We start from the raw sequence: 25,552 nt of genomic DNA, 5'->3' as shown, positions 1-25,552 counted from the left end.
AAGGGCAGAGATTTTATTCCGTCTTCATACCTTCACTTGGCCAAAGACTTGTTAGCAACACTAAATTACCAGGTAGTGCAATAAGGAAGAAGTCTACTTATTGGCTCTATCCTCTCCTCTACAAGCAATATTTTTCTTCTCATGAAACAGCCTCTGGCAACCTGGCAGATTTACACAGCCCCCTAACTGTCAACATCATTCAGCCTAAAACCTTTTAAGAGTCACTTGCATCAATAAGAGCACCATGACTTTCCCTAGTTTAACACTTTTCCAAGGACAGAAGACTATAAAACTCAGCAAACACAGCAGTCTAACTTCCCATGTAAATTTTTGACATTGTTCCTTGGGACTGTATGACTTGTGGTTTTGGAATTGCTGCCTCTCGAACCTCCTTTCACATCCCTTTTTGGGAACCCTTTTGAATCAGACTGCTTTAGGAGGAAACACAACAGTTATTGAATATTAAGTAATTAGAGTCATTAGAGGGAAGGAATTTTGTAATTTAGTTATAAAAAAGTTATGCTAATAGCAGATTTTTAGGTTTAAGGGGTCCTAATGTCTTACTCAAAAGTAGAAATTCAGTTCTAGTGTTGATGATTCGTTTAGTCCACAGGGAAGATTGATATATGATTTTTGACCTGCAAGACACCTACATCCAAGTTCAGATCAAGTATTCTTATCAAAAGCATTTCTGTTCTCTTGAAAAAACCCTATTGCTTGGTATCACTTGATTGATAAGTGTTTATTATGTTCCTTTGTATTGAGAACTTCTCTGAGGCAGAGGAATCCTGCTCTCTCTGCCTCTGTGCAGAGAGCTTTCTCCAAGCTCCTAGTAATTCCCATTGCTAGCTCCTAGTGTTGCAAAATCCTTTAAAATGAGGTGCAAGTAATACATTATTTCAGATGAGAGAACACCGGTAACTGAGAAACATTATAATGCTTTTATTAGCTCATTCCGTGTACATCCTAGCACACTTCCAGAGGATGTTTTTCTCTAAGGGTATGCTTATGTTGGAACTTCTCCACCTCTTATTTTCTGTACATTTGCTGCACATCCTTCAGCATCACCTAAATCCCCTGCTTACCTATCCAGCAGCCTCTGCATTCAAAAATGCTGCAATTACTCAGCAGTCCAGGATAGTTTATTGTTGCATTTCTAAAACAAGTCATAGTGATTTTTAAAAAAATCAGTTATTCCTGTAACTGTTCATATTTAGTCAAGTTCAAAAGAGGAAGTAAAAACCCCGGAGGAATTACTCTGAATATCCAATAACTTGGATATTCTACCATCATAGTTTTGTGTAACCAACCAACTTTTTAAATACTTAGAGTAAATAGTCAGGTTTTAAAATGGACAATTTAAAGTGAAGAAATGGCAAAAAGATTTTCAGTCTTCAAAAGCATAACACTGGGATTATCTCCCATCGAACTTGTGTACTTTAATATATATGGCGTTTCTTTATATTTATTACTAGGTGCTTATCTATTTTGAAGACTTTTCACATTGCTTTCAAGACAGCCATATGCCTGTACTGTTAAGAAGCTTCTGCAAACTACAAAAGTTTTGGGTTAGAAACAACCCTTTTATTTCTTGAATGATATTTTAATCTCTTTTGGCAAAGTTTCTTGGATTCATAAAACTTTTTTCATGTGCACTGTTCAATGAAAAAGCAATGGCAGAAGTGTGAGTTACAATAGAATTAAAATGGACATACCAGAGACCAGACTTCGACTTCTTTACCGAATCCAGGGTGGACCTGGCGTTATGCATAGCGATCTGCAGTTGGGTGGAGAAAGCTGGGTGAGGCTCCTGTCATCCTGACCACTGCTCCCTGAGTAGAGTGGTGGCACTACAAGCCAGCTCTGCTTTGTATAACCTTTTTCTGGTTAGGAGTTTTGAGTGATTAAACCACAAGCAGGAAGTACAGTATTTGTTAAAAAACAGCTGTAAGTATATGAGAGACAGCTGGGAGCATAGGTCAAATAGACAAAACAGTAAGAATGCATATAAACCAAACAAAGCAAGTAACTCTGGTAAGAAAAACAAGTGCTGGCTAAAACTGATCTGAATGAAGTCAGAAGTAGATGTTGATAGGGAAGGTGTAAAACAACTGGCAGAAACAACGGCTGGACTCCAGCGAAGCATGTACTGACAACGGAAAGCAAGCTTTAGTTTCCGCTGAATGAGGACCTATGCATTTGACACAAAGACAGACCAAAGCCAGCTCTCATTTTTGCCTTTTTATTCCCTAAACAATTAAGTTTAACCTGAACTTCTGTTACAAGGAAAAAAGCAATTTTACTGACTTTAGGAGGTCTCACAAACTTTATCTTAGTATATTTTCTATTGAGGAACTCTAACTACTATTTTGGGCTTTTTGGTGGGGGAGAATTCCATCTAAGGGGAACAGCTTACTGCTGCTGAGATAAAGCAGTAATGTAGCTTACAGGTTCACAGCAACACATGTCCATTTACAGTAAAAGCTCACCATGTTACAGCATTCTTATGTTAGAGAATGTTTTGTTTTAGTTACCTTTTTTCCTACAGTTGGTTTTTAGATTTAACTTAAGCACATATAAATGTTCAGATTTGTTGCAGGTTGTCCGTGCTGCCAGTTGTAGGCAACAGTATGCTTTTGACTGTTTTCCTTCGCCATTCAGAGGAGATCCATGCACATAATGTGTACATGTGTGCTTTTGAAAACACAAAACACTTTTTGCATGCTGTTCCATGCATTAATGCTTAATTCACAAATAACTAGAATATGAGCATGGGAGGTTGTAATTCTCAAGTAAATAGCATGAGTACAAAGATTTAAAATCTGCCCTATTTCTGTTTGAGTGCAGTTTGCTATAGGCAACGTACCTGTTTCTATATTCAGTTTGCTCCTTGACACACTTGACAGAATGTAAAAATACCACAGTGCACATACTGTGCCAGGCATGAAATGCAATTCTTGTTGATGATGTTTGATGTGTGGTTGGTACATTGCATCCAAGCTTTGTAGTGAAGCCAAAGTCTGTCTTTGAAAGACGTGTGAGCGTATGCCCTATAGACTTTCAGCGGCGATGGTCTCAGGTATGCCTATGCCTCTTCTTGACATTGGACTTGAGCCTCCAAGTCCCTTGAACAGATAGGAAGTTCACAAATAGCGCTTTCAGAAACACTTCTACTGTGACTGCTAGATGACACTTTTTGAATACCCTCTGCACCCAGTAAGTCTGCCTTGAGTGATTCCTCACTAAGTTCATTCCATATCCTGTGCTGTTTTGTTTTATGTAGGCTTATAGTAAAGGCTTGCAATAATATTAGCTATTTCTGTCAGCTGATGTAATTGTTTGCTGCATTTTTTTCCAAATTGTTGATTCTAACTTTATGAAATGAAAAACATTATCTGTGGTCATGAAGCAATTATATAAAAAGGAGGGAAAGCATAAGAGTATTTTTCTCTAACATATGAGGTTAATTGTTATTGACAGTGAGCCAGATACATTCCAGATGTTTAATGCTAAAAATGTTACCTTGGAATTCCATTCAGTCTTTTTTTCCTGAAATTTTACATAAAGGCATCTGATAATTTTTAGTTGGGTCAGAAAATCACTAATTTATTCTTAAATAGTTTTGATCACATATAATTAAAATACACATTATGTAAATAATATAAATTCGCTATTCCTGTTTTTTTCGATGTTAAAATTTTCTCTCTGTTTTATGCTTGAGTGTATTTCAGGGAAGGGCCGGTGGAACTTAGTTAACATCAGATAAAAGGAAATTAAGAGCAGTAATAGTGCTGGCCAGGTTGGTTGCATTTTACTCTTTTGCTTGTATTTTTGATAATGGAAAATGTGGGGGTAAAATGACAGAAATCACTGCAGCTGTTGTATAGGCACAGTAGTTGTAACAAATAGGTTAAAATTGAGAAGCCAAAGGAAACAATAAAAGCTGGGTGTGTGATGGGTGTAGGACTGAACCCTTCTTATGCCAAAGGCAGGCTACTACAACTCTTCGCTGGAATTAAAACAAAATTAATCTGCATTTCGATCAGTTCTTCAGGCATTCCATTGAATTTTCTAAAATAAACCATTTTTTAGCTTAAGTTCTGTGTTTAACTCATATTTTAGCTAAGATTCTAACCTAGGAGATTTTAGTTACTATACCCTTTTTAATGAGGAGTGTCTCAATCAAAATCAATTGGAGTTTTCCACACAAATGTTACATATAAGATTGGAAACTAAATTGTTATTTTAAAGCCTAACTTATTTTTGAATGTATCCTGTACTGAGCTTCATAGGTGCTTACTGAGTCTTTAATAAGGATTAAAACACTTTAAAAAGGAACATTTTCATTGATTTAGCTGATTTTATGCTATCTAGATTTGAGCTTGGCTTTGGCCTTGTTTCAGCTTGAAAAAAAGAAAATGCAGTTTCTACAGTAATTGAAGGGCAATATATTTAAAAAATGAAGTTAGAAATTGTTTTGACTTTGCTGCTGAGTGTTACGTAGATTACATGACTGCGACATACAGTGTTTATTAAATTTGGTATTAGAAGATGATGTATCGGATCATTTGAATGTTTGGATTGATAATTTCTTTTAATCTACTACCTCAGGTTTAGCTCTAGTACACTGTGCTCTATCTGGAGAAGGCAGGTTACTTTTTTCCTTGAGATTGTTAGCAGCAATTTTAAAATTCAAGTCAGCTGGCAGTAATTGGGAAGTGGGGGGCATATTCCTGTTGGACTCCAGGAGCTGTGGTCTGTAACCTCTCGGGAGAACAATTCTTTGAAAATCATGAATGCAGAAGCTGAAACTTTTCCTGTACAAATGTTGTTCATGGAAGTTCATTCTGTTCTGGATCCCTGGGTTGGGCAGAAGGAGAAATTATGGAGAAAAAAGTTGGCCAGGAGTCCTAGACACCTGCCATGCTTGGAGTGAGAGATGTTACTCAGAGCGGCAACTTGGCTGAGCCCGAAGTTCATGCTCCACACAAATGCCCTCACCACCAGGCTGCTGTCTGCTCTGGGCTGTAGCTTCAACTGAAATAGGGCTGTAGTGTCAAGTGAAATAGGCCTTTGGGTAGTTTCTGCTGAGGTATTGATTAGCTTGATTAGGAAGTAGGTTGGCTGTGTGTTCATCAGGGCTATGATTCAGCCTTTGGTTTTGTGAAATAAAACAGGACAGACATGCTATGTGTCCTGCTAGTGATTAGATGACTCTGAGCTTCTCTTTCCATTTTATTTCTTACAGTAGACAATCAAAGAGGTTATGAGAAATATTACATGAAATGAGAAGAAAAGTATTTATTTGATAACATAATACTTCAGTAGACAAAAAGTGATAGTAAAGGATTGTAACATTTTGATTATTCTTCAGTTAAATACTAAAAAAAATACAGTATTTTTTGGATATGTATAGATACACAATCAGTAGCCTAAATAAACCGTTATTGTTAAAGCTACTTCAGTTTTTAAGCTTCATAAAAAGCTTGTCACATGATGATGTTATCAAATCATTCAATGATCTCCACCAAACCCTAAAATAATAACAAAAGGCAAATGAATACGATACCATTAAAAAAAAATTTGTAAGGTCTAACTTCTTATAGTGAGAATAATATAATGAATCGGAATCTAAATTTAGTACAAAGCTAGTCACATTGTTGCTAGACAATGATTTTTTAATCTCTTGCATGTGCATTTATGAACAATAATCTACTCATGTGGAAAAAAAAAATTGCTAACCTGAGAAGTCAGTTCTGTGATAGGATTACTTGTTAGCAGAGAAACTTTGTGTTACTTTAAAGCACTAACTCAGGCCTGAAATTCCACATCTGCTATTAAGGCTGCTTGTATTTCCCAGGGGTTATCAAAACCTGATTTGCTGGTCATGAGGGCAGAATGACAGAATAAATTCTCATGCAGAAGTGTAATAAAATATTTTTCAAGAGATCCATCTTTATGCTTCTTGAATGAATATTCTTTGATACTCAGGTTGTCAGTTGAGAAGACTGGAAAAAATTGCCACAGAGAAAAATACTTGGCAATTTTTAAAAGAATGCTGGCAATCATAGAAACCTTAGTTTCAAATTTATTTATAGAGTAGCAGTTTCTGTTAACTTTGATTGATTTCCTGAAACCTGGATTTGTACTCTATGTTGTGCATTATAACATAATCTGATATTTATAGTCATTTATTTGCTTGCTCATTTTTTTCATGTGTCGTGCTCTTATCTGCTGTTATTATCTGCTGTTGGTGTTCACCTAATAGGGGCTAACTGGCCAGCTCTGAGGTTTTTTTAAACCGAGGAGCTGAGGCATAAATATATCAGCAAGAAACTGACTTATGAAAACATTGAGGCCTTAGTTTCAATTCAGTGCCATATTTTCTCATAGACATTTTTTTTCTTTACCTAGAATGAGACTAAAACATAAATTGTTAGACACCAAGAAGCAGTAATTCTAGAATCAGTTTCTAACTGATATAGTATTGTTCCAGAAAGAAGCAAAATGAGCTTTTAAGGTTCTTCATACATGCAGAGCAACAGAAGCAACTCAAACTTGGAAGAATAGGTCTGAATTATTGTGTTAATTTATTCTAGGCAAATAAATGTCATAACATGGTGCATATACAACAGAGTTGTAAGCTGACTATGTAAACTGCATTAGAACTGACATTTATGTTATTAGTGATATTTCAAAAGCTATCTTTGTTTGAAAATTACCATATCATATTTGGCTGGAAATGATATGGTTATTTTTAGGAATTCTGTACATTTGAAGGAAACAGTTTTAAGAATGTAATCAAGAGTGGACAAATCTGTATTTCAGAACCCTGCTATGATTGCTAAAAATACCTAGTCTTGATTGGTAGAAATTGGACAAAGCCAAAACTGTAGGACAGAACATCATTATTTATCTGGCTGCAAAATGGGAATTGGAAACAAAATACTTGGACAAGCATTATCTGAAAACTTCCAAGAACTAGCCAGCCTCTTCAAAACTGTAAAAGTGCTGAATTTTAAACTATAATTCAGCCTATGCAGAAACCAAATAGTTTATAGTCCCTCAAAGTCAGAGGTAAAAATCTAGACTGCTGACTGAAAAGTGTGTGAGAATATGGGATCGGACATATCCAAGACTCAGCTCAATGACCATCATGATGTTGCCACAGAGGAGTTTGTGGTCTCAATTTATGCAGTCCCAAAATGTGGAACTACTATTGCAGAAACATTGTCTTTATGTCAACTATATTTTATAAGCAAGTAGGTCTTTGTACAGTTTTCATAGTTAGTGAACATTTAACAATATAATTTGAATATATATCTGTAGATGCCATTTTAAGAAGTGGATGAATTTCTTTTAGTATCAGAAGTAAACTACGTCTATTCTCTCAACATTGTTAATTACAACAGAAAAAAGATATTTATATTCAATGCAACACAGTTTTGTAACTGAAAATTACATTTGTCACCTCTTTATAACAATTGTTTTGCTTTCAAATGCCCTCCCTTTGTGCAGCTAGCCATATAAAAGGTTAATGCTATAGGTCTTGCACAAAATACCACCTATTTATCCTGAGAAACTGAAAATTATTATTTTCTTGTGGTCAAGATAAGGATAATGTGAACATCTGAATGAAGATATATGCAGGGAGTGAGTGTGGGAATGCGTATGCCCTCGGCACCATTCAAAGTGGACCAGGATACACTGGTGTGCTGTACTCGCACTCTCCAGGGATGGGCAACTGAATGAAATAACATCCAAAGGGAATTCTCTTCTCTCTCCTCGAAATCCCGTTTTGCTGTACTCCTGAGCTATTCAGCTCCAAGAAAGCTGAGCTGAGCGCAGGGTGCTCCCTGGAGATTCGGTTGCAAGCCCCAGGCTGGAGTGGGGCAGAAAGAGAGGGAGAAACGTGATGACTTTGCTGGTACCTTTCCACTGTGTTCCTGGCATCTGATCCCACGATCAGAGCAGCGTTGCAGGCAGTTTGTTCTTTTTTGATGGAATCAGCTGTTTAAAATAACAATTGCTTTCAGAACCAGCTGGATTTTGAAACCCAGTTCAGATAATCTTCGTTGCCTCCTGCTGCTGCTCTCTCGGGAGTTACATTTCCTGCAGGTTTGCCATTACCTTGTACAATGTGAGCTGAGACACATATAGGTAAGCCGACAATATTAATCACTGCAACAAATATGAGAACAGTGGAACGCATGAGAATTCAATCATATGGATTATTTTGCATTAGCAAGACTTTATGCTTCTCCCTCAAATGATTCTCTAAGAAACTCCTGATTCACGGGGAGATCCTGAGGAAGAAGCTGCATGCTCTAGCAGGCAACTAAACTCAAGCCCATCAATTTTTTTTTTTTTTTTGGGGAATGGGAAGACTGAAACTGATCTGTTACCAAATACTAGAAATTAAACTTTAGGGCAGAAAATGGTTTGAATGCTGTTTCTGTGAATAATAAAACAATAGTCTGTGAAGCAACTGAGTCTGAATTATTGTTTACTTTTCAGTTCACACTGCATTATTTTTAATCCTTACTATTTTAGTGATTGAAAGACATAAGACTCATACTATAACTATATGCAGTTCTATTTGTGGTAAAGTTTATATGGAAGAAAATGTCCACTTTGCAAGGATATTAAAAAATGGTGTCAATTAACTTCAGTACTGTCTCTCTGTTTCAAAAATAACAGAGTATGACTGCATCGGCAAAGAGAAAGTATTTTTTCCTATAAATATATTATTGCATTTGATGTTACTTCTCTTACTCAAAGTAATTATGCAAAAGTTGATTTTGCTTTGTGCTAAGATTAACCAGTTTACCTTAAAATGTGCAAATGATAAATTAAAATCAGCACTTTCTCAGACTCTTATGCCTGCCTTTATGTGATAAAATATGAGAGACCTATTTTTGATATATCTGCTAATACTATTTCCACTGAAAGCAGGAATAAATTTGTGTGTATGCTGGAGCACAGCAGAATCCAAAAACCTTATTCTTAGGAACAGTAAGCTGCACTAGAATCAGTATTTTCTTTTTATTACTAACACTTCTTACTAGAAACTAGAGAAAATACAAGTGGGGTGCCAAAATTTACCTCATATGAAGCCAAAGCAAAATAACTTTGAGTGTTGTTATGAGTTAGGGTGCATGTGTGTATGGCAACAGAGCTACTACACTGCTGCTGTGTGGAACTGCAACTATATTTCAGTAGCTTTTCAGCTTGTGTCACCCACAGTTAGTTGTTTGTGTTTCATCCTTCCAAATACGCAGATCTGTAACAATTCATGATTCATATCTGGCCAATTGTTTATACTTGCTGTAGTAGTAAAAAAAACCCTTTTATTTATAAATTTGCAGTTCTTGAAACCTCTGGTTCACATTTTTAAACAGCGTAATAGCTGTATCATTTAAAAATAATAATTCTTTACAGTCCACTGGAATGATGTTTCCTGTCCTGATGGTGGTTGGAGAAAAGGCAGGGAGATCAGGAATTATTTTAAGACCAGAAATCTCCATGTGGAATACACAGCAGTGGTCCTCACATGGAGAAGAGAAATTGATAAAAAATGATTAAAAAAAAAACCCAGTGATTGCACCTTATTCAAAATCTCAAATAGATTTGAAACACTTTTTAGTTTGTCTGGTTGCTTTAAGATGAGGGGAGGAACTGGACTGTCCTGGCAACATAAAACTTCTGCAATTTCTGCCAGTCTACAGAAATACTTAATTCTGGAAAATTAGAAGACCAAACAAATTGCTTTTTTTAAAGCTGTGTATTCTGTAATCATCCTTTAACTATTTAAAATCAGATTGGAATCAGTTTCAATTTCACTTAAAAAAATAAAATGATCTAGTTGCTTCTAAGAACAGGTTTTTATAACATTTTTTTTTTATTTATTGCTTGGAAAATACATCATGATTGGATAAGAAGCTATTTTGAAACCTCCTGTTTTTAAATGGGGCAGAATAAATGTACAGATATGTTACCAAGTGATGCTTTGCCTTTTATTGGACATAAAGTAAAGGTATTCGTGCAAAGGATATTTTTTTACAATAAAGCACATCAAAAAAGGGGGAAATATACTGCAGTTTTCAGCTTCATTGATAGCAGTAATGCTGGTAAACTTTTCAAAGCAGATAAATGGAGAAAATTGGAAATACTTCCTGGAGGCAACTTCAATTATTAGATAATAAACATTTTATTTAAATTAATATGTTGCTATTTTGGGAGTATAAAGCTTCTATAAAATTTCATCTGACAACTCAGTTACAGAATACAGGCATTTGAGGACAAAACCTTTTTGTATAAGATGAAAAGCATCTAAAAGATGGCATGATGCAGTTGCCCGCAGTAGTGAAAGCGTGTTGCCGACAGGTCAGATGAGCAGCCTGTGCCCCTGCATAGCGAGTGGCTCGAGCTGAGGCAGGGCAGACCCGTGTGCCCTGTGAACGCCTCTCCCGCGGGTGTTACAGACTGCAGCACGCAGACAGCTCGAGCGCGGGTAAAACCTCTCTGCTCTGTGCCTGTGAGCCCGTTCACAGTCTTACATTACAATTTTAACCTGTATACTTTCTACTGTAGTCTGCCTTCCTTTTTGCCATTTTACCCCTTAGTGCTGGACCTCACCGCATTGAGTACTGTTTTGGCGTTGTGACATAAACGTAGCTTCCATGGTTACTTTTCAGTTGATAAAGTCAGATTTATGAATGGAAGATAGTGTCATACCAACTCCCATTTATTTTTTTGGTCTGTTTTCAGAATGACTTCTTTAGTAAAGTGGAAATTGAGTAGGATATGCCATAAAAGAAGCCTTTTGAATAAGTCTTCACTTTGTCCTTTTTAGTGGTTATTGAGAGCAAATGACGGTGATTTAAAGGTTAACGAAAACTGGTTTAAATGAGACCGTTGTCTAAAATGCTGGAAATTTTCCATATTCCAGTGAGCCAGGGCAGCACAAATCACTGAAGTAAACAGAAGGATAGTGACCTCACTTGTTTGAGTATTTCACACTTTTTAAGTAACATTTAAAAGTTTTTTTTGAAAACATCATTAGCGTGGCAAGTTTTCTAGTAGGTACATGGCTGATGTTGTTTGTTGGTGGTTCTCAACGCAGTTAATATCAGTATAAAATAAAACAAACGTGAAAGCTATTCAAGAAGAACAGCAGGTTACTTTTTGTCTTAAAAATGAATGTGTCCAGCTCTGGTAAAGTATTCTCTCGTTCACAATCTTCAAATAGTTCTATTTGTGCCTCTTAGAGTGTAAGTAATTAAGTTATTTATTGAGCAGCTGTCAGAAGAATTTAAGTACCTTCTGGAACAGAACAGCTCTTAATTTTTATCTGACATAGTTTGCAATTCACATTATGGTTTCCAAAGTTAAGCAGAGAATTTTGAATTATATAGCAAAAGAGACTAACTGCTTTACCTACCACATAAGATGCTTGTTTTTAAAATGTTTCTGTGTAAGGCTTGTAATGCTTTACTCAGACTATTTTTACAATAAAACATTTATTGTGTTGAATGAGAGCAGCTGAGGAATTACTTCATTGTGTTGACTTTTATTGTTCATACATCTGGGCTCTTTGCACAGTCATGGAGCCAGAGTTTATCCAGTTGGCCTTTGGAAAAAGTAAAGGCAGTATGTTTCAAGCAAAAAGGGTACCTTGTGCAAGTCTTTGCACACTTGAAGTAGCAATGTAGAGATTACGTGCTTTGCCAGCAAGAATCAGGCGCTCAGAGAGCTGGGAGAGTCGATGTGCTGGAGAAAAGTAACAGGACGGTATCCCATGTGCAGCTTTTTTCTCTTTTCCTTTTCTCATTTGCCTTCTATTTATGTTACATATGTAAAATAAATGCTGTATGCAAGCTCTGGAGCCCATTTTGGACAGTGAAGGGTAGATGGGGCAATGGTCTACGTGATCTGTCCCCTGACTAGAGATGGAGCGGGGCTGGTAGGATTTGCCCTGGTGGCAAATACTGAATGACTGAGTAGCAGCTGGTGGTTCCCCACTTCCCTATTCTTCTCCTGGGGTTGAAGAGGGGCTGAGCTGAGACCTGAAGTCAGGTCTCTTGGCAGCCCTAGATATATTTGAAAATGCATGTCTTTCTGATGCATTCCTAAGTTTCAGTCCAACTGGGTTGGGACATTTTTCCAACTAAAATTGCTGGAAAGGAAACATGAAGTGAATGCCAGCATGGCTGGTGGGCAAAGGGAGTCCACTGGAAAGTTCGTGTAACCCATGGGCCTGTTGGGGCCAGCTCTTCTAACTGCAGTGCTGCCTGCTTGAGGCTTTTCTGAAGCAGACAGTGTCCGTCATCAAAGAGACAAGGCAGAGCCATGGGAACTCTTGGGAAGGCCTGAGCGTAGCATGGATATTGTATTTACTTTTGTCCCCAGATGCTCAGCAGCTGGAGCACTTGCACCAGAAAAAATGATAAGTAGCTATCTACCCCAGTTGACTTTATTATCATTATTATTATTTATATTTAAATATGTAACATCTATGCTTAAAAATCCCACAACATCTAAATCATTGCATTTCCACAGTTTTGTGCCTTTTACTCCCCCAAAGTGATACTTTCCTTTCTGAGCCCCCTTGAGGTCATGTTTTCAAATGACTGACTTACAGCTGTAGTCTTTCAGGTTAATTTCATCACTTTTCTGCTCTTCAAGACTATATTTAATTACATTGTAGGCTGTAACATTGGGTAGGTGCTCTGAACTGTAGTCTCCGCTCTGCGGGTGTTATTTTTAACTGTAGTAACTGCTGAAACAGTCCACATAGTAACAGGGATTCATAAGTAGCTTTGATGGACTTGGGCACTTGCAAGAGCGCTACACAGGCTGCCAACAGTGGGTAAATAGCATCAGGAAACTGTGTTTGCAAAGCAGAGCCTTGAAATAAGAATAAATGCTCATTTGTTCCTATATCTGAAGATTGAATGTTCAGACCCACCGCATCAGCAGTTCTTCTTTACAGTGATTACGACCAGCTATATGTACTGTTTTTCTATTTTAATTCTCTCCCTACACTCCTATGCCAAATGGGGCTTTTCAGTCACTATAAAAATTTACAGAGATGCCGCTATTATTCTTTTCAGGTTAACTAACTGGAGTTGGCAGATTTTATCATCTGTCTTCCAGAATACCTGAAGCTAGTTTCTTCTCAAAGTAACTATATATAATGGATCATTTAGGAAATCATATCTCAAACATGAAATAACATGTCGTAGTTATAAGCTGTTACGTCTTTCCCAGGTTGTTAATATTTTATATTCCATTGTCGTTCATATACTACTACTACCTACCTGTTTTATGAAATATCTTATGCATAAACAACTCCGAATTTTAAAAGGTATTAGTAATATGTACTGTTCTCTTAATGCTGCTGTTCCCAGTTTTTGATGTTGTCTTTTGATTTAGTCTTTGTTTTACTTCTTACAAATCTCTGTGTTTAAATATGTTTTGAGCGTGTGCTGTTTAGAAACTTTTCAAGCCCAGGTGTCTTTCATACTGCTGAATTTAGGATGGGAGTCAGTAGTGGTTGTAATTTCAGCATAGAGTATTGTATTTATTGAAAGGAATACCTGTGCAGTGTAAAGTAGTGAAATTCACCCCTGTGGAGAGGGCAAGGTTAAAAAAAAAGATTCTGGGTGCAGCTTCATTCCTTGCTAGTATTAGGCCTCACAGGTCTAGTGACCTGTGTGGAATGGGTGTCACTTAAAAAAAGGAACCTAATGTGGTAGGATGAAATTAAAAGTTTGAGTACGTTTTATATGATGACAGAAGGCCTACTGAACAGTTAGGATCAGAAAGGTTATTTTTTCTTAGTCAAAAAAGTGCACACCATTCTTTTGTGCGGATATAGATACTCCTAGTTTCTAGTACAGCATTTGTATTATATTGCCCCGTTTGTCTAATTTTGATACAAATATGAGTGGATTTCAACAGAGGAACTAGGGAAGTAGCTTGCCTCTTTCTTGTGAAGTGCAGGAGTTTGGGAAAGTGCAGGCTCAGAAATAAACTGAAGCTTCTGCCTAAGATTTTTTATTATTATTATTTTTAAGCTTGTTGATTTAGGCTGCATGGGGAAGTTAAGTCACCTCTATTATAATTCTATATACAGTTCATAATTCAAATACTGGTTTTGAATATGAAGGTTTGTGAGAAAAATTTGAACTTTTTTCATTGAAAAATGCTTGGCATTTTCTGAGACATGTTAAAGTACCTCCTGTTATTATAAGAGGGGAGAAAAAAAGGATTATTCTGTTTCTGTGACACATTTTTCTAAACGATGTTTTGATAGAAAATAGGCAAATAAGTTGCCAGTGAAACATTATTTCCTTTAAGTGTGATAAACAAATACTCCATTTAATTCTGTTTACTTTGTTCTAATAAAACAGAGCCAAATTATGTGATACGGAACGACCTCCACATAACTGGTAAAATCTTCTACAGTATACTGAACTCGGTGGCCCAAAGTAGATCCACTCCTTAGATCCACCCAATGCTGTGGCGTGGATCTCGCTCATACAGAGCTCTGATTTTACTGGTGTTGTGACAAGAAGAAAAGTACTTTGCATAAGTATTCCTAACTTGTAGTTTCGTATATCTTCTGACTATTTGAAGTGGGCATGAAGTAGAAGTGCTCCCTTTGCCTAGACTGTCATAAATGAGTGCTGAGCTGATGTCTAATTGGGGCCAAAATGAATGAAGGTGAGTCTTTGTGTGTATGTGCTCCAATGTGTTCCACGTGGATCTACATCATGCCAGGTTCAAAGTCAACACTAATTTGAACACTAATCTGCTATTGCAAGCTTTGAGTCAGATTTAACTCACTGTTTTGTTGACTGGCCTTTTAAGTCTCAGCAGTCTTGATGTCTTGCCCTGCAAGAGAAGATAATATGTGTAACTGAGATTTCACAGGATCAATTCAAGTAGAAAGGAGCATAGTATGTTGTAAAACCTATACATGCTTTTACAGTGAGTTTGCAAACCTAGGCTGCCCTTAAAATGTGTACAGGAGAGCTCATTCCTACTCCCCACAAGATTCTCTTCTAACTAGATATTCAAACCACAGGAACATGTTCATGCTGAAAAACAAGCAGAAACTATTTTTCCTCAGCTTTTTTATAAAAGCAAATCTGTATGCATTTTTTTTCTGAATTTTGCATCTTTACCCACCAGCTGAAATGTATGAGTTGTTCGCCTGCTGTAGCAGCCCCATTCTGATCTGCTGTGTCCCACCACATATCTGCATCGCGTGGGCTGTCTCTTGTTCTGAGTCTGTGTGGTTCCTGACGGAATAGGGTCTGAGACCTGGGTGCTGTGCATCACTGACACCATTATTACTAACACTATAGTCAAGTGGATAATTCTCTCTTATTTCTAGGCTGAAATACGTAGACCATAATATACTGATCCAAGATAAATAGTGTAGCTTCAAGCCTGCAGTGTTTTGTGGCTTGGAATTGATGCCATGCTCCTTTCTTGATGCTTCTCATGGCTGTCCTATCCCAGAGCCAAAAAATAACTATAATGTCTGTGACAAAGAGGCTCACCCGCATGGCCCAAAATGCTGCAAAATGCTATTTCTGTTTTGTCAGCAATTTTATAGTCTGGACCTGTGCTCTATGTTAAATGGTACAAAGTACTGATTCTTCACCAGACTAAGTCCCAAGCCAGTCAATCTCATTGATCATAGGGGCATAAAAGATAGAATTTGATCACTTTAGGGATGCGACTGTGAGTGCAGATGAAATTATACACAGAAGTTTCCTCAGAGTAGCCTTCATGGGACTCCAGCCTTTCAACAGCGGGCTCACCAAGCTTTTGCAGGAAGGGTGAGTTGGGAGTGTGCCCGCTTTTGAATTCACACAGGGAACTCATAGTGACTGCAAGCAGAGATCTGCAGGGCCTACTTTCTGATTTTTGCTTGTAAAGTTTGAGTATAAAATGTACAATTTGTAACAATTAGGTTTGCTGTGTAAATAAGTGCTGTGAGAAGATAACACTGTCAGACAGCTGGATGGGGGAGAGGTCTCCCTAAAACTGAATGCAGATAAAGCATACGTGGAACTGTGCATGCACCCAAACTCATGAGCTTCTAAAGTCTGACACTTGAACTTGTATCCTCCTCACCACGGTGGTCCTAATGAAGATAAAAATCTTGTCATGATGACATTTCATCTAAACAGTATTTAGCTGTTTTAAGTGAACACATGGGTTTTGACTGCTTGTTTAGGGCAGTTTTTTTTCTTGAGATGATTTCTTTTACTGTGACTAAGTAAGACTAATGTCCTTTTAAAAATTATTTAATGTTGTTTTTATGGAGATTGTGGAGCTTTAATTTACTATGAAATCTATGCTAGCATATAAGGTGAAGCCATATATATTAATGGTGTTAAGTGTATCCCATGATGTTAGTCATTTCCAGGTAAGCTTTTTTTGGATAGAAGCTTGAAAATAGTTGGGTACTTTGTCAGTTTGTTGAGACTCTCCCAGTTATAATAAACTCCAGCTATGGGCAGCTGGTGCTTTTAGTACTACCTTTAAGTGGCTGCTTGCAGATACAGTTGTCAGCGCTTTCAATTCTAGCAGTTTAGGCTGAATATTTTTGTGGCTTACGCCATTGTAAACCTGATGTTCCTCAAGGTCAATGTAGCTTCTTGCAGAGGAAACCTTAAAGGAGAAAGGTGTTTTAATGAAAGAAGTGAGAGATGGGGAAAATGGATCCAGATAAAAGAATAAATGATTAGGAAATTGGACCCTTAAAACCAGGGGTATCTTGTCACTCAGGACAATGTTTCCAGAAATGTGTTACTAATGTATAGAAAGAATGGAGGGAGCGGGGAAGAAAGGGAATGAAATGTTTTAGACATGACTCTGTTTACACTTTAACCCCTATTTTTCATTGTTATTTGAATGTGATCCTGCTTGGACAGATTTCTGAAATAAGCTCTGAATACCTATTCAAAGATCCTTACAAATGTTCTAACAAAATTCTTTCTTGAGCAGCCAGGCTGCATTTATTTTCCTGTGCGGTGGAATTTATTCCATGGAGACCTTTCTCCCTAGTTTGCAAGAAAGAGGTCACTTAACCACACTGGGCTGGGCTCGGGCTCTTTAGAAAATCAGTACAAAATCTTGCTTCATTTAACACTAATCTACTAGGTCAGTGTCAGTTGGAGGGCGGGGAGAAAAACAAGGGTGATGTCTCTAGATAGCTCTTCTCTTAAACTTTTCATTTTCTTTAGCATGATTATCTCTCAAGATCGACTGTCTCCGAGGCAAGCATTTTGATAAGCTGTATTTATGATTTATGTGAATAGTTTATACACGATTTATGATTTATGTCAATAGTTATACAGCATTTTATAAAATAATTTACAATACATCAGAAAGGAAGCATTTACTTTTTTTCTGCATTGCTTATTTACAGTATTTCACTGTTAGGGCCTTCTTTTTTAGGTAACCAAGTTGCAATTAGAAAAGCGTGTAGTCTGTAAATACCAAAACTTCTGATGAATGCTGTAAATATTAACCCTCCCTCCTGTATTTTGCCATTGGGATGGTGGAAATCTTTTATTGATGGGCATTACTTAGTTAAGAGCCAACTGAGGGACATAATCATCGAGGCTGGTACATTCATTCTGAGTGTGGGGAAAGGAAGCAGCTTGCTCTGCTGAAGGGGGCTAGGCTGTACAACAGTGGATTCCCAGTGCTGGCACAAAAGGCATAAAATGAAATTTAAACAGCTTAAAATATCTAACCACAAATGGCTGCTCTTTTTTTTAACCTTTGTATAGTATGCATGCATGTTTCTTTCTGAACATGACAGTCTTTATCATGCTTTAGTTAGCTGTTTCAGGTTGGAGTTTTTGTTTCTTAATCACTAGTTTTAGACTAAGAAGTATTTTGGTTAATTGCAACAGACCACTCTGTCTTTTCTTCAGAATAATAAAAAATTTCAATTGTGTGTTTTGATGTTGTATATCAAAGAGGGAAAGAAGACAGTTGTATATTAAGTGTGTTTATGTTTATGAATTGATATAATTTTTGGACTCATTTTGATAGCTTGACTAATATACTTTTTAACAACGCAGGAAAGTTTTGCTTGTCTTGGAATACTTGCAGTCCTGTCTGGCAAGCGTTTCCTTGAATCATTAATTTTCCTTAGGATTGACCCACATGGACCTGCACCCATTTCGAAGAATATGATGGGATGAGTGGAGATGCTGCAGTAGACTTAGATTTAAGTTATTTTTCTGTACTTTTCTCTAATTTTTACTTTATAATTTTTACCTAGAAATAGGTGCATGAAATGGTTCAGAATAATCCCAGAGGATAACTCCTTGTAACTACTAGTGCAAAGTTCATTTAAAAGAAGTCATCTTTGGCATGCACTTCTTACATATCATTTTGTCTATGTTTTTTGAAGAGACTGACTTTAGGGGGAGAATTTTTTCCACTGTCTCAAAAGAGAAATGTAGATAAGGTGCAGAAGTAAATTAAATCTAAGTGGATCTGGGTATATATCTGCATGCATCGAATATAATAAATGAAGAATAAAAGGCTGATGAGTAGGATAAGATATTATGTTCATTTTCTGTATGTAAACATGTAAAAATAAATGAGAATCAAATTTTTGTGCCATTTTGCTTTAAACTCTATGTATTAGTGGGACAATTTGCAAATACCCTTCTAAGCAAAAATTCAGTATGCTTAGCACTGTATGATATGCTATACATTTTGAAATGTAGGGGATTTTTATACAGACAAGATAATTTCCCACTTTTCTATGTACCAAAAGGGGAGTCTGATTAAATCGACAAACTGTTTTTGAAATGCCGAACTGAATGCTCTTCAGTTACTTTATGTAATGATAATATATGGGGTATTTCAGTTCTGATTCATAGATTACAACTTTGGCCTATTCCTGTGTATAGACTTTAGGATTGCTTAGACATTATTAGTCACTGTTATAAGACTAGACATGTTTTGTGGTCAGGGAAAATTAACCAGTACATTTAATAAAAGTATTTTGATAGTTCTAACGCATTTGGCCCTGTAGTTTCAAGCACTCAGTGAGCTTTGAAATTGAACTTAGTTAATTTCAGAAATGACTCTTACAGATTATTGCTCAATGAAGCTTTACCGAGTTACATTTTCTCTGACTTCTACAAAATGCATATCTGTAATTCACTCATTCTTACAAAATTGAGCACTTATTATTGAATTGAATCTATGTGTTTTGGAAATGTTTACGTAGAGTTAATTTCTTATTTAAATAATTTGTACTGAAATATTTAATTGTCTGTTTATATGAAAAGCTTTTTTATTTTTTTCAGAGGACTTTTTATCACTATCCATGACCAAGGACACATCGCTACAATGCTTAAGTCCTGGCCAGAGAGTGTCATCAAGGTAAGTTCAGTTTAATTTCCATGCCAAAGCTGACACTGGTTTGGATTGATTTGACTGAGATGTTTTGATGAGCTTTTTTTTCTTTTTTTTCTTTTTTTCCTTTTTTTTACCAAATATATTATTCCGATTAGATGACTTCAGTGATTTCTTAGCTTATTTTTTAATAGAAACAATTTTGATGCAGCTACAGTTTGAGGCTTTTAAACTTTTGTTTGTTTTGCTATTGGCATCCTGCACTGTGTTACTGATTTAATTGGCCAGCTACATTGAATATTATGCATCCTGAAAAAAGCTGGATATTTTTGCTGCATTTGGATTAATAGTTCTCCAAATACATTACGTAATGAGCTGTGTCACTAAATTTGCAACTAAAGCTGCTTTTTACAGACTATGACAAGGAAGTTATTGTGTCGTCAGATCCTTCCCACACTGTGCTTTGAAGGTAGACGCCAGGTTGCTGAGTAACACGATCTAGACAAGCAGTTGGGTTTGGGAAATAATCATTGCTGTAAATAAGGATTTTCTTTTTCTGTTCTGTGTATTTATCTTCTTGTTACTCTCCAGCCTGTCAAGAGGTTATAGTGTCATGTTGGACAGAACTTAACAGGAGGCTGGAGGGCTCGTGGGGGCCGGCACCGGCAGCAAGGCGGCAGCACGGCCTGGTGCCGGCAGCCCGGAGCATGCCACTGCTCGGCACAGCCCGCGGCCTTCCTGGGGCCCCTGCACCCCCTGGTTACGGGACCTCTCCTCTCCTCGGGCGTTGGGCTGTGCAGGAGGAGAGCGGGAAAGGGCAAAGGAGAAAAGGAAGGAGACCAAGAGCATAACATCCCCCTTTCTTTTTCTCTTCCACTACTGAAATGAAGAGGCCATGTAATATAGCCAGCAGTGTCATTCGGGCACTGCGTAAAGACAGGGGAGTGTGCTGGCAGAGGCGTGCTGTGGTCAAGTGCGGAGTGGTGCTGGGCTGCATGCGGTTAAGTACAAGATTAGTATCTATCTTAAACACCACAGCAGCATCAGTGAGTAATAGTTGGGGTCTTGTTTGGCATCGAATACAGAGTGTGGTATTAGTGAGAGAAGTGTACAGATGCTGTGTAAGAATAATGAGTTCATACCTGCCTTCATAAAAACAGTTTGAAATTCGCAGGTCAAAATCAGAAAGAGAGCTTTTACTGAAATTTTATTTCTTCCAGAATGTGATTTTGTTTTAGCTAATTTCAATTAATTAGGATTTTGAGGTTTAGAATTAATTGGAATTTAGAAGTTGTGCTTATGGTACGCAGTTCTTCTAAAAAAAGTCCATTTGTAACCAGTATATGGAATTTTGAAATATATATAGACTCAAGTGTCCCTCAACAGTTCCACTGAGTTAGAAAAGTGTGTTCTGTATATGAAAAAAGTGGTTGTTGGCAGTAGCCACTGTACATTTTTGAACAGCTTACCTAGGCTATGAGGTTAATTTTCAGATTCTGGTCATGCTTAATCTTTATTGCGTTTTGAATGTGCTGTACAATATTTCAGTTTGAGGAGGTCTTTTCATGGAATTTGGCAACTCGTTATTAAGGAATGCAGGTATTTCACCTGCTCTCTGAGTATTGTCCAGGTCTTTTTTTAGTAGAGTAGGTGTACTTCAAGCTCTTACTACAAAGCGTTTCAGCGGGACTACATGCTTTGTTGCTGGTGGAAATGTTAAAACAAGAGTTTGACAATTTGGCTCAAGCTAGGGCAGTTGCTTTTCCTGCCCATTACTTAGGAAAATCTTCGTTTTAGTGCAGTTTTGTGAGTTTTAGTGCATTCTTGTATTTCTATCAGTGAAAACACCTACTTCCTCATATGTGTAAATATAATGGATTCCTTATTTAGTGAAGTATGTTATTTGCTCCAAAGAAGAAGAAATACATATTATAGAAGGGCAAGAACTAAGTGGCTGCAGACAGCCCTGTCAAAGGCCAGCAGTAATAGGGGCCTCTGGTTCTGCTGGAAACAGTTAAGGCAAAACCCAGGAGTCCAGGGTTGTTCTTTGTTAGGCAGAAAGTAGGCAACTTGCCTTTCCCTTCCTATTCTGTTTTGAAACTGTTGACAGAAAATGTAAGAGGGAACAATGCCAGTTCCCTTGTAATGTAACACTAAATACCTCTCTTGTGTATTCTTAAAAGTTTTACATGGGGTTCCCATTAACAGTGAAGCAAGGGTTTAAAATAGAGAAACAAAAACACAGTGAAATATAATAAAGCAGTTCAGAGCCTTTTTTCTATTATCAATTAATTTGTACCCATTACAGTTTTAAAATGAAAATGAAGAAGGATGGTAAGACGATAAAATGCTTCGAACATGTAAGTATCATCTTAGCAAAGAAGTGATTTTTACAGTGCTTTTATTTCTTCCTCCAGGCTATCGTGGTGACAGACGGAGAACGTATTCTGGGTCTTGGAGACCTTGGCTGTTATGGAATGGGCATCCCAGTTGGTAAATTGGCACTTTATACAGCATGCGGAGGAGTAAAACCTCATGAGTGTCTACCGGTGATGCTGGATGTGGGAACGGAAAATGAGGTAAATACTTTTCTGATGTGTAGTGAATATTAGCTATTTTAAGAAAACTCTCTATAAAAGTTAAATTGTTAAAAGTTGTTTTTCTTTGTTATGATACTGTCTTTGATTATGTGCAGATAAATAAGTCTTATGGAAAATATCTGACCCTAATACACAGTGTAGATATTCTCATCCTAGTGCATGGTGTAGACGTGCTTTGTAAGTCTCGAGTAGTTATGGAAACTGTAGTCTGTGGAAAATGTGCTGCATACATTGTAAATGTTAGAAAGTGGTAACGTATTTCGGGAAGAAGGGGGACATAGTTAAAAGTCTAATTCAAGGCAGCATTCCTTTATTTCTGCTGTACAATTCTTCTGCAGTGATTTCAGATGTGATTTCTGTGCCTCATTTTTGAGGAAGAGTTTGAAGCTGTAGCCTGATCTGTGCTGGGAATGCACATCTATGTACTTCAGCTATATATTGACTTCAGCTGTAGAAAGCACTCTCATGCTATGAATTTTCCCAAAATGAATTCCTAGTGCTTGAAGTAAGTAGGCCTTACCCTGTATAACTTGGCTTCCCACTTGTATGAAACAGAGAATTTACAGAGAGCTAGCCATTGAAAAATGGCTTTGTTATTTCCAGGGCTCACAGGATTACTAGTTAAGAACTGCTTGGCCCCTGTTCTTCTTTTTATGCTGAAAGAAAACTTGAATTAGTGAGACTGAATGATGTTACCCACAAACAAAATATCATGAGTAATACCATCATGATTTAATACAAGTAAACAAATGCTAGACTAAAAATGGTACAAGCATGAAAATTTGTGTGTGAGACCACATAGATGTATCAGAGCTAAGTAAAAAAAAAAAAAAAAAAAAAAAATCAAAGCTAAATAAAGCACTCCTGTACAAGTAAATTTAGCTGGGACTTGCAGATTGTTAAGCTGGGAGCATGCATTTCCACCCCTGCCCCAGGTGGATAATCTAGACAGTACATCATGAAAGCATTAATGAATGCAGAAATAGTCTGCCACCCTCCCTCTCTGCCCCACCAAAAACCCTTCTGAAAGCGGACAGACTTACTTGTGAACCGTAACTGAATGCTGCAGCACCGAGCACTGTCAGGTCACACACAAGCATCATCAGCTCTAGCATGTTTCTATTCCAGGTTTGTTTGTCCAGCTGAACCACTTATTTCATCTATTGCTGAATGCTTCTAATTACATCAGGTACTTCTGATACTGTACTAGTCTTTGATTTTTGCTTTTATGCCCTAGTTTTGTTATCAATTTTATTTTTCACAGGGTATTGTTTTCTTTAAATGTATCAAATGTATAGAAATACATATACCAAAAAAAAGCATCCATGTACCAGTATTTCAACTTTCATGGCACTGTTCTTGTGAGTAAACAATGATTTGAATGTGTCTGAAAAGGTGGCAAATCTAAACTATTACAAGATGCATAAAAAAATCACATGAGCTCAGGGTTGGTGGTGCTCTTAGACGTTCACCTTTGTATCATTCGGATGCCTTTTGTTGTTTCACTGTTTAATATGGCTTCTTATTTTAGAACCATATGATGAACAACTTTGGTTTAATCATACAGCGTTGTTAGAGGCTCCGTGTGTCCCAGGACAACATTGTGGTTAGCAGCGTAGGAAAGAACTGCTGCTGTTGGCCTGCTTTTCATTCCTGGCCGGCTGTGTATCAAGCTCAGATGTGCACACACAGCCCAAGAGCCTAAACGCCCCAGGTAAATTTACTGGTGTGAGAGAGCTTAAACTAAGTTTGAAGAAGTAGCAGGCTGAGTAAAGAGGTTTGTTGCTGTTTTTTTTTTCCACTGTTGTAGCAGACACAAGAAACTATAATAGTATAAGGATCAGTGCCATTTATGTTCTTCTGGGTTTTTACAGGGGTGAGGTGAAATCAAGAACATGTGAGAAATCAAGGCTCTGAATCACAGCTGGGTTGTGGTCTGCTCCAGAGACAGCACAGTTGGGCTTTCAGGGTCGTGCTGAGCTGCCCTTGAACAAGTAGATGGTCCGTTTGCTTTTTCCAGTGGGGAGTGGATCCTCGTATGTTTAAGCTTTTATCATAGGGGAGCTGTAACTGGGAATGAGACCTCTGAATTGTGTTAATGGGTTGGGCTCTATTGCTGTACTACTTGACTGGAGAGATTGCAATGTGTCTGCTAATATTCTGTGTTTAATTGGCGCTTGGGAGTAGTTCCCTGGCAGCTGTAGTCAGTGGGGCACCAGCTCCCTTTTCTTCACCCCTCTTCCACCGATCCTCTTCCCTGGCACCACGTTCCTGCTGCCTCCCTTGTACCGGTGTTTGTGCAACCAGGTGGTGAGACACTTCAGGGAGCTGAAATGGCCAAAACCTGATCACTTTTTTTTTGCTGGCAAAGCTGGTTATGTTAGGTCAAGCTGCTGTGGAATTCGTTAACCTAAAATCTAAACCTTTTTGACAAATGACTGTATTTTTGTGCTCTATTTTCTTATTCAGGCCAGGATTTTCCATATTAGGATACAATAGAAAACACTCTCATAACTTGAGCACATACAAATAATTTTGCTAAACATATTTTTTGAAATGTACAGATGTTTTCCATTTAGATTAGTTCCTTTTCCCTTTCTGTGGGGGCCCCAATGACTGCTTTAAAATCAGTTTTAAAATATGTGTTTTGGCAGCTATAATGCTGTTGCACACAACCTGCAAATTCTCCAGAATGATTAAATCTTACTGTAAAGCAGATTGCAGGAAAAACTTCACAAATTCTCATCCTGTATTGTTTTGTTATGTTCAGGTTTTGAAACAAAAACTCTGAGCAGCTACTCACACAATTTCTGGCAAGTATTAAATGCTTCATTACTGTTAGTTTTAGCAAAGGTATTTTTAGTCGTGGAATTGTTCCATTGCTCATAAAGCCAAGGAATGAGTAGAGAAACAAATAAAGCGTTTTTATACAATTGTCTAGATAATAAGCAAGAGAAATGGAAATTGCCTGCTTATGAGTAAAAATTGACCTAGTGGAAAGACTTGCCTGACTGAACTAGTAAATTACTCAGTATAATCAATGTAGGAATGACTGAGTGTCCAAAAGGAGTGGTGCTGGCCACTTCCAAAAATAATATGCTTGTTTTGTAAGTCAAAGACAAATTGTAGGCAAGTAATCTTAACTGTTAGGACATCTTTACCCAAAGAATTTAAAACATCATTATATATAAAAAACATTATATCGAGAATTACTAGGTCATTATATGGAGTATTTCAGATGATGAAAATCTCAGTAAAAACTATGGCTTACCCAGTAGCCATGTATTTGTTGGATCTATGGACAGGGCTTCCTGCTCAGGTGGATTTCAAGCCATGGGCCAGTCTCAGTGATGGTGCAAAATTGTTGTTGGAAATCCTGAGGAGACAAGAGTTCTGGATTCTGGACGTTCATGTGCCATTGAACTGTATGTTAATCTCCTTGCAATTGTTAAAGAAAGTGATTGCAGAAGAAAAAAAAATGTTGTCAAGGTACAAGCAATTTTTAATTAGATTAATTAATGTAAACCTACCTGAAACAC

General features: G+C 37.3%; 1 protein-coding gene across 1 annotated transcript in view; it reads left to right on the top strand.

Annotated features, from left to right (window-relative positions):
• Positions 1–25,552, top strand: part of ME1 (malic enzyme 1) — a 202,918-nt gene that overhangs the window by 73,458 nt on the left and 103,908 nt on the right. Inside the window, exons 4-5 of the mRNA XM_026121035.2 lie at positions 19,365–19,440; positions 21,831–21,992. Of these exons, the coding sequence (XP_025976820.1) occupies positions 19,365–19,440; positions 21,831–21,992 (238 nt within the window). The remainder of the gene's footprint in view (positions 1–19,364; positions 19,441–21,830; positions 21,993–25,552) is intronic.

The sequence above is a fragment of the Dromaius novaehollandiae genome, chromosome 3, assembly GCF_036370855.1.
Source record: "Dromaius novaehollandiae isolate bDroNov1 chromosome 3, bDroNov1.hap1, whole genome shotgun sequence".
In the NCBI taxonomy this organism is placed as follows: Eukaryota; Metazoa; Chordata; class Aves; order Casuariiformes; family Dromaiidae; genus Dromaius; species Dromaius novaehollandiae.
The sequence above is the reverse complement of the archived record's forward strand: the minus strand, read 5'-3'. Positions and strand labels throughout refer to the sequence as shown.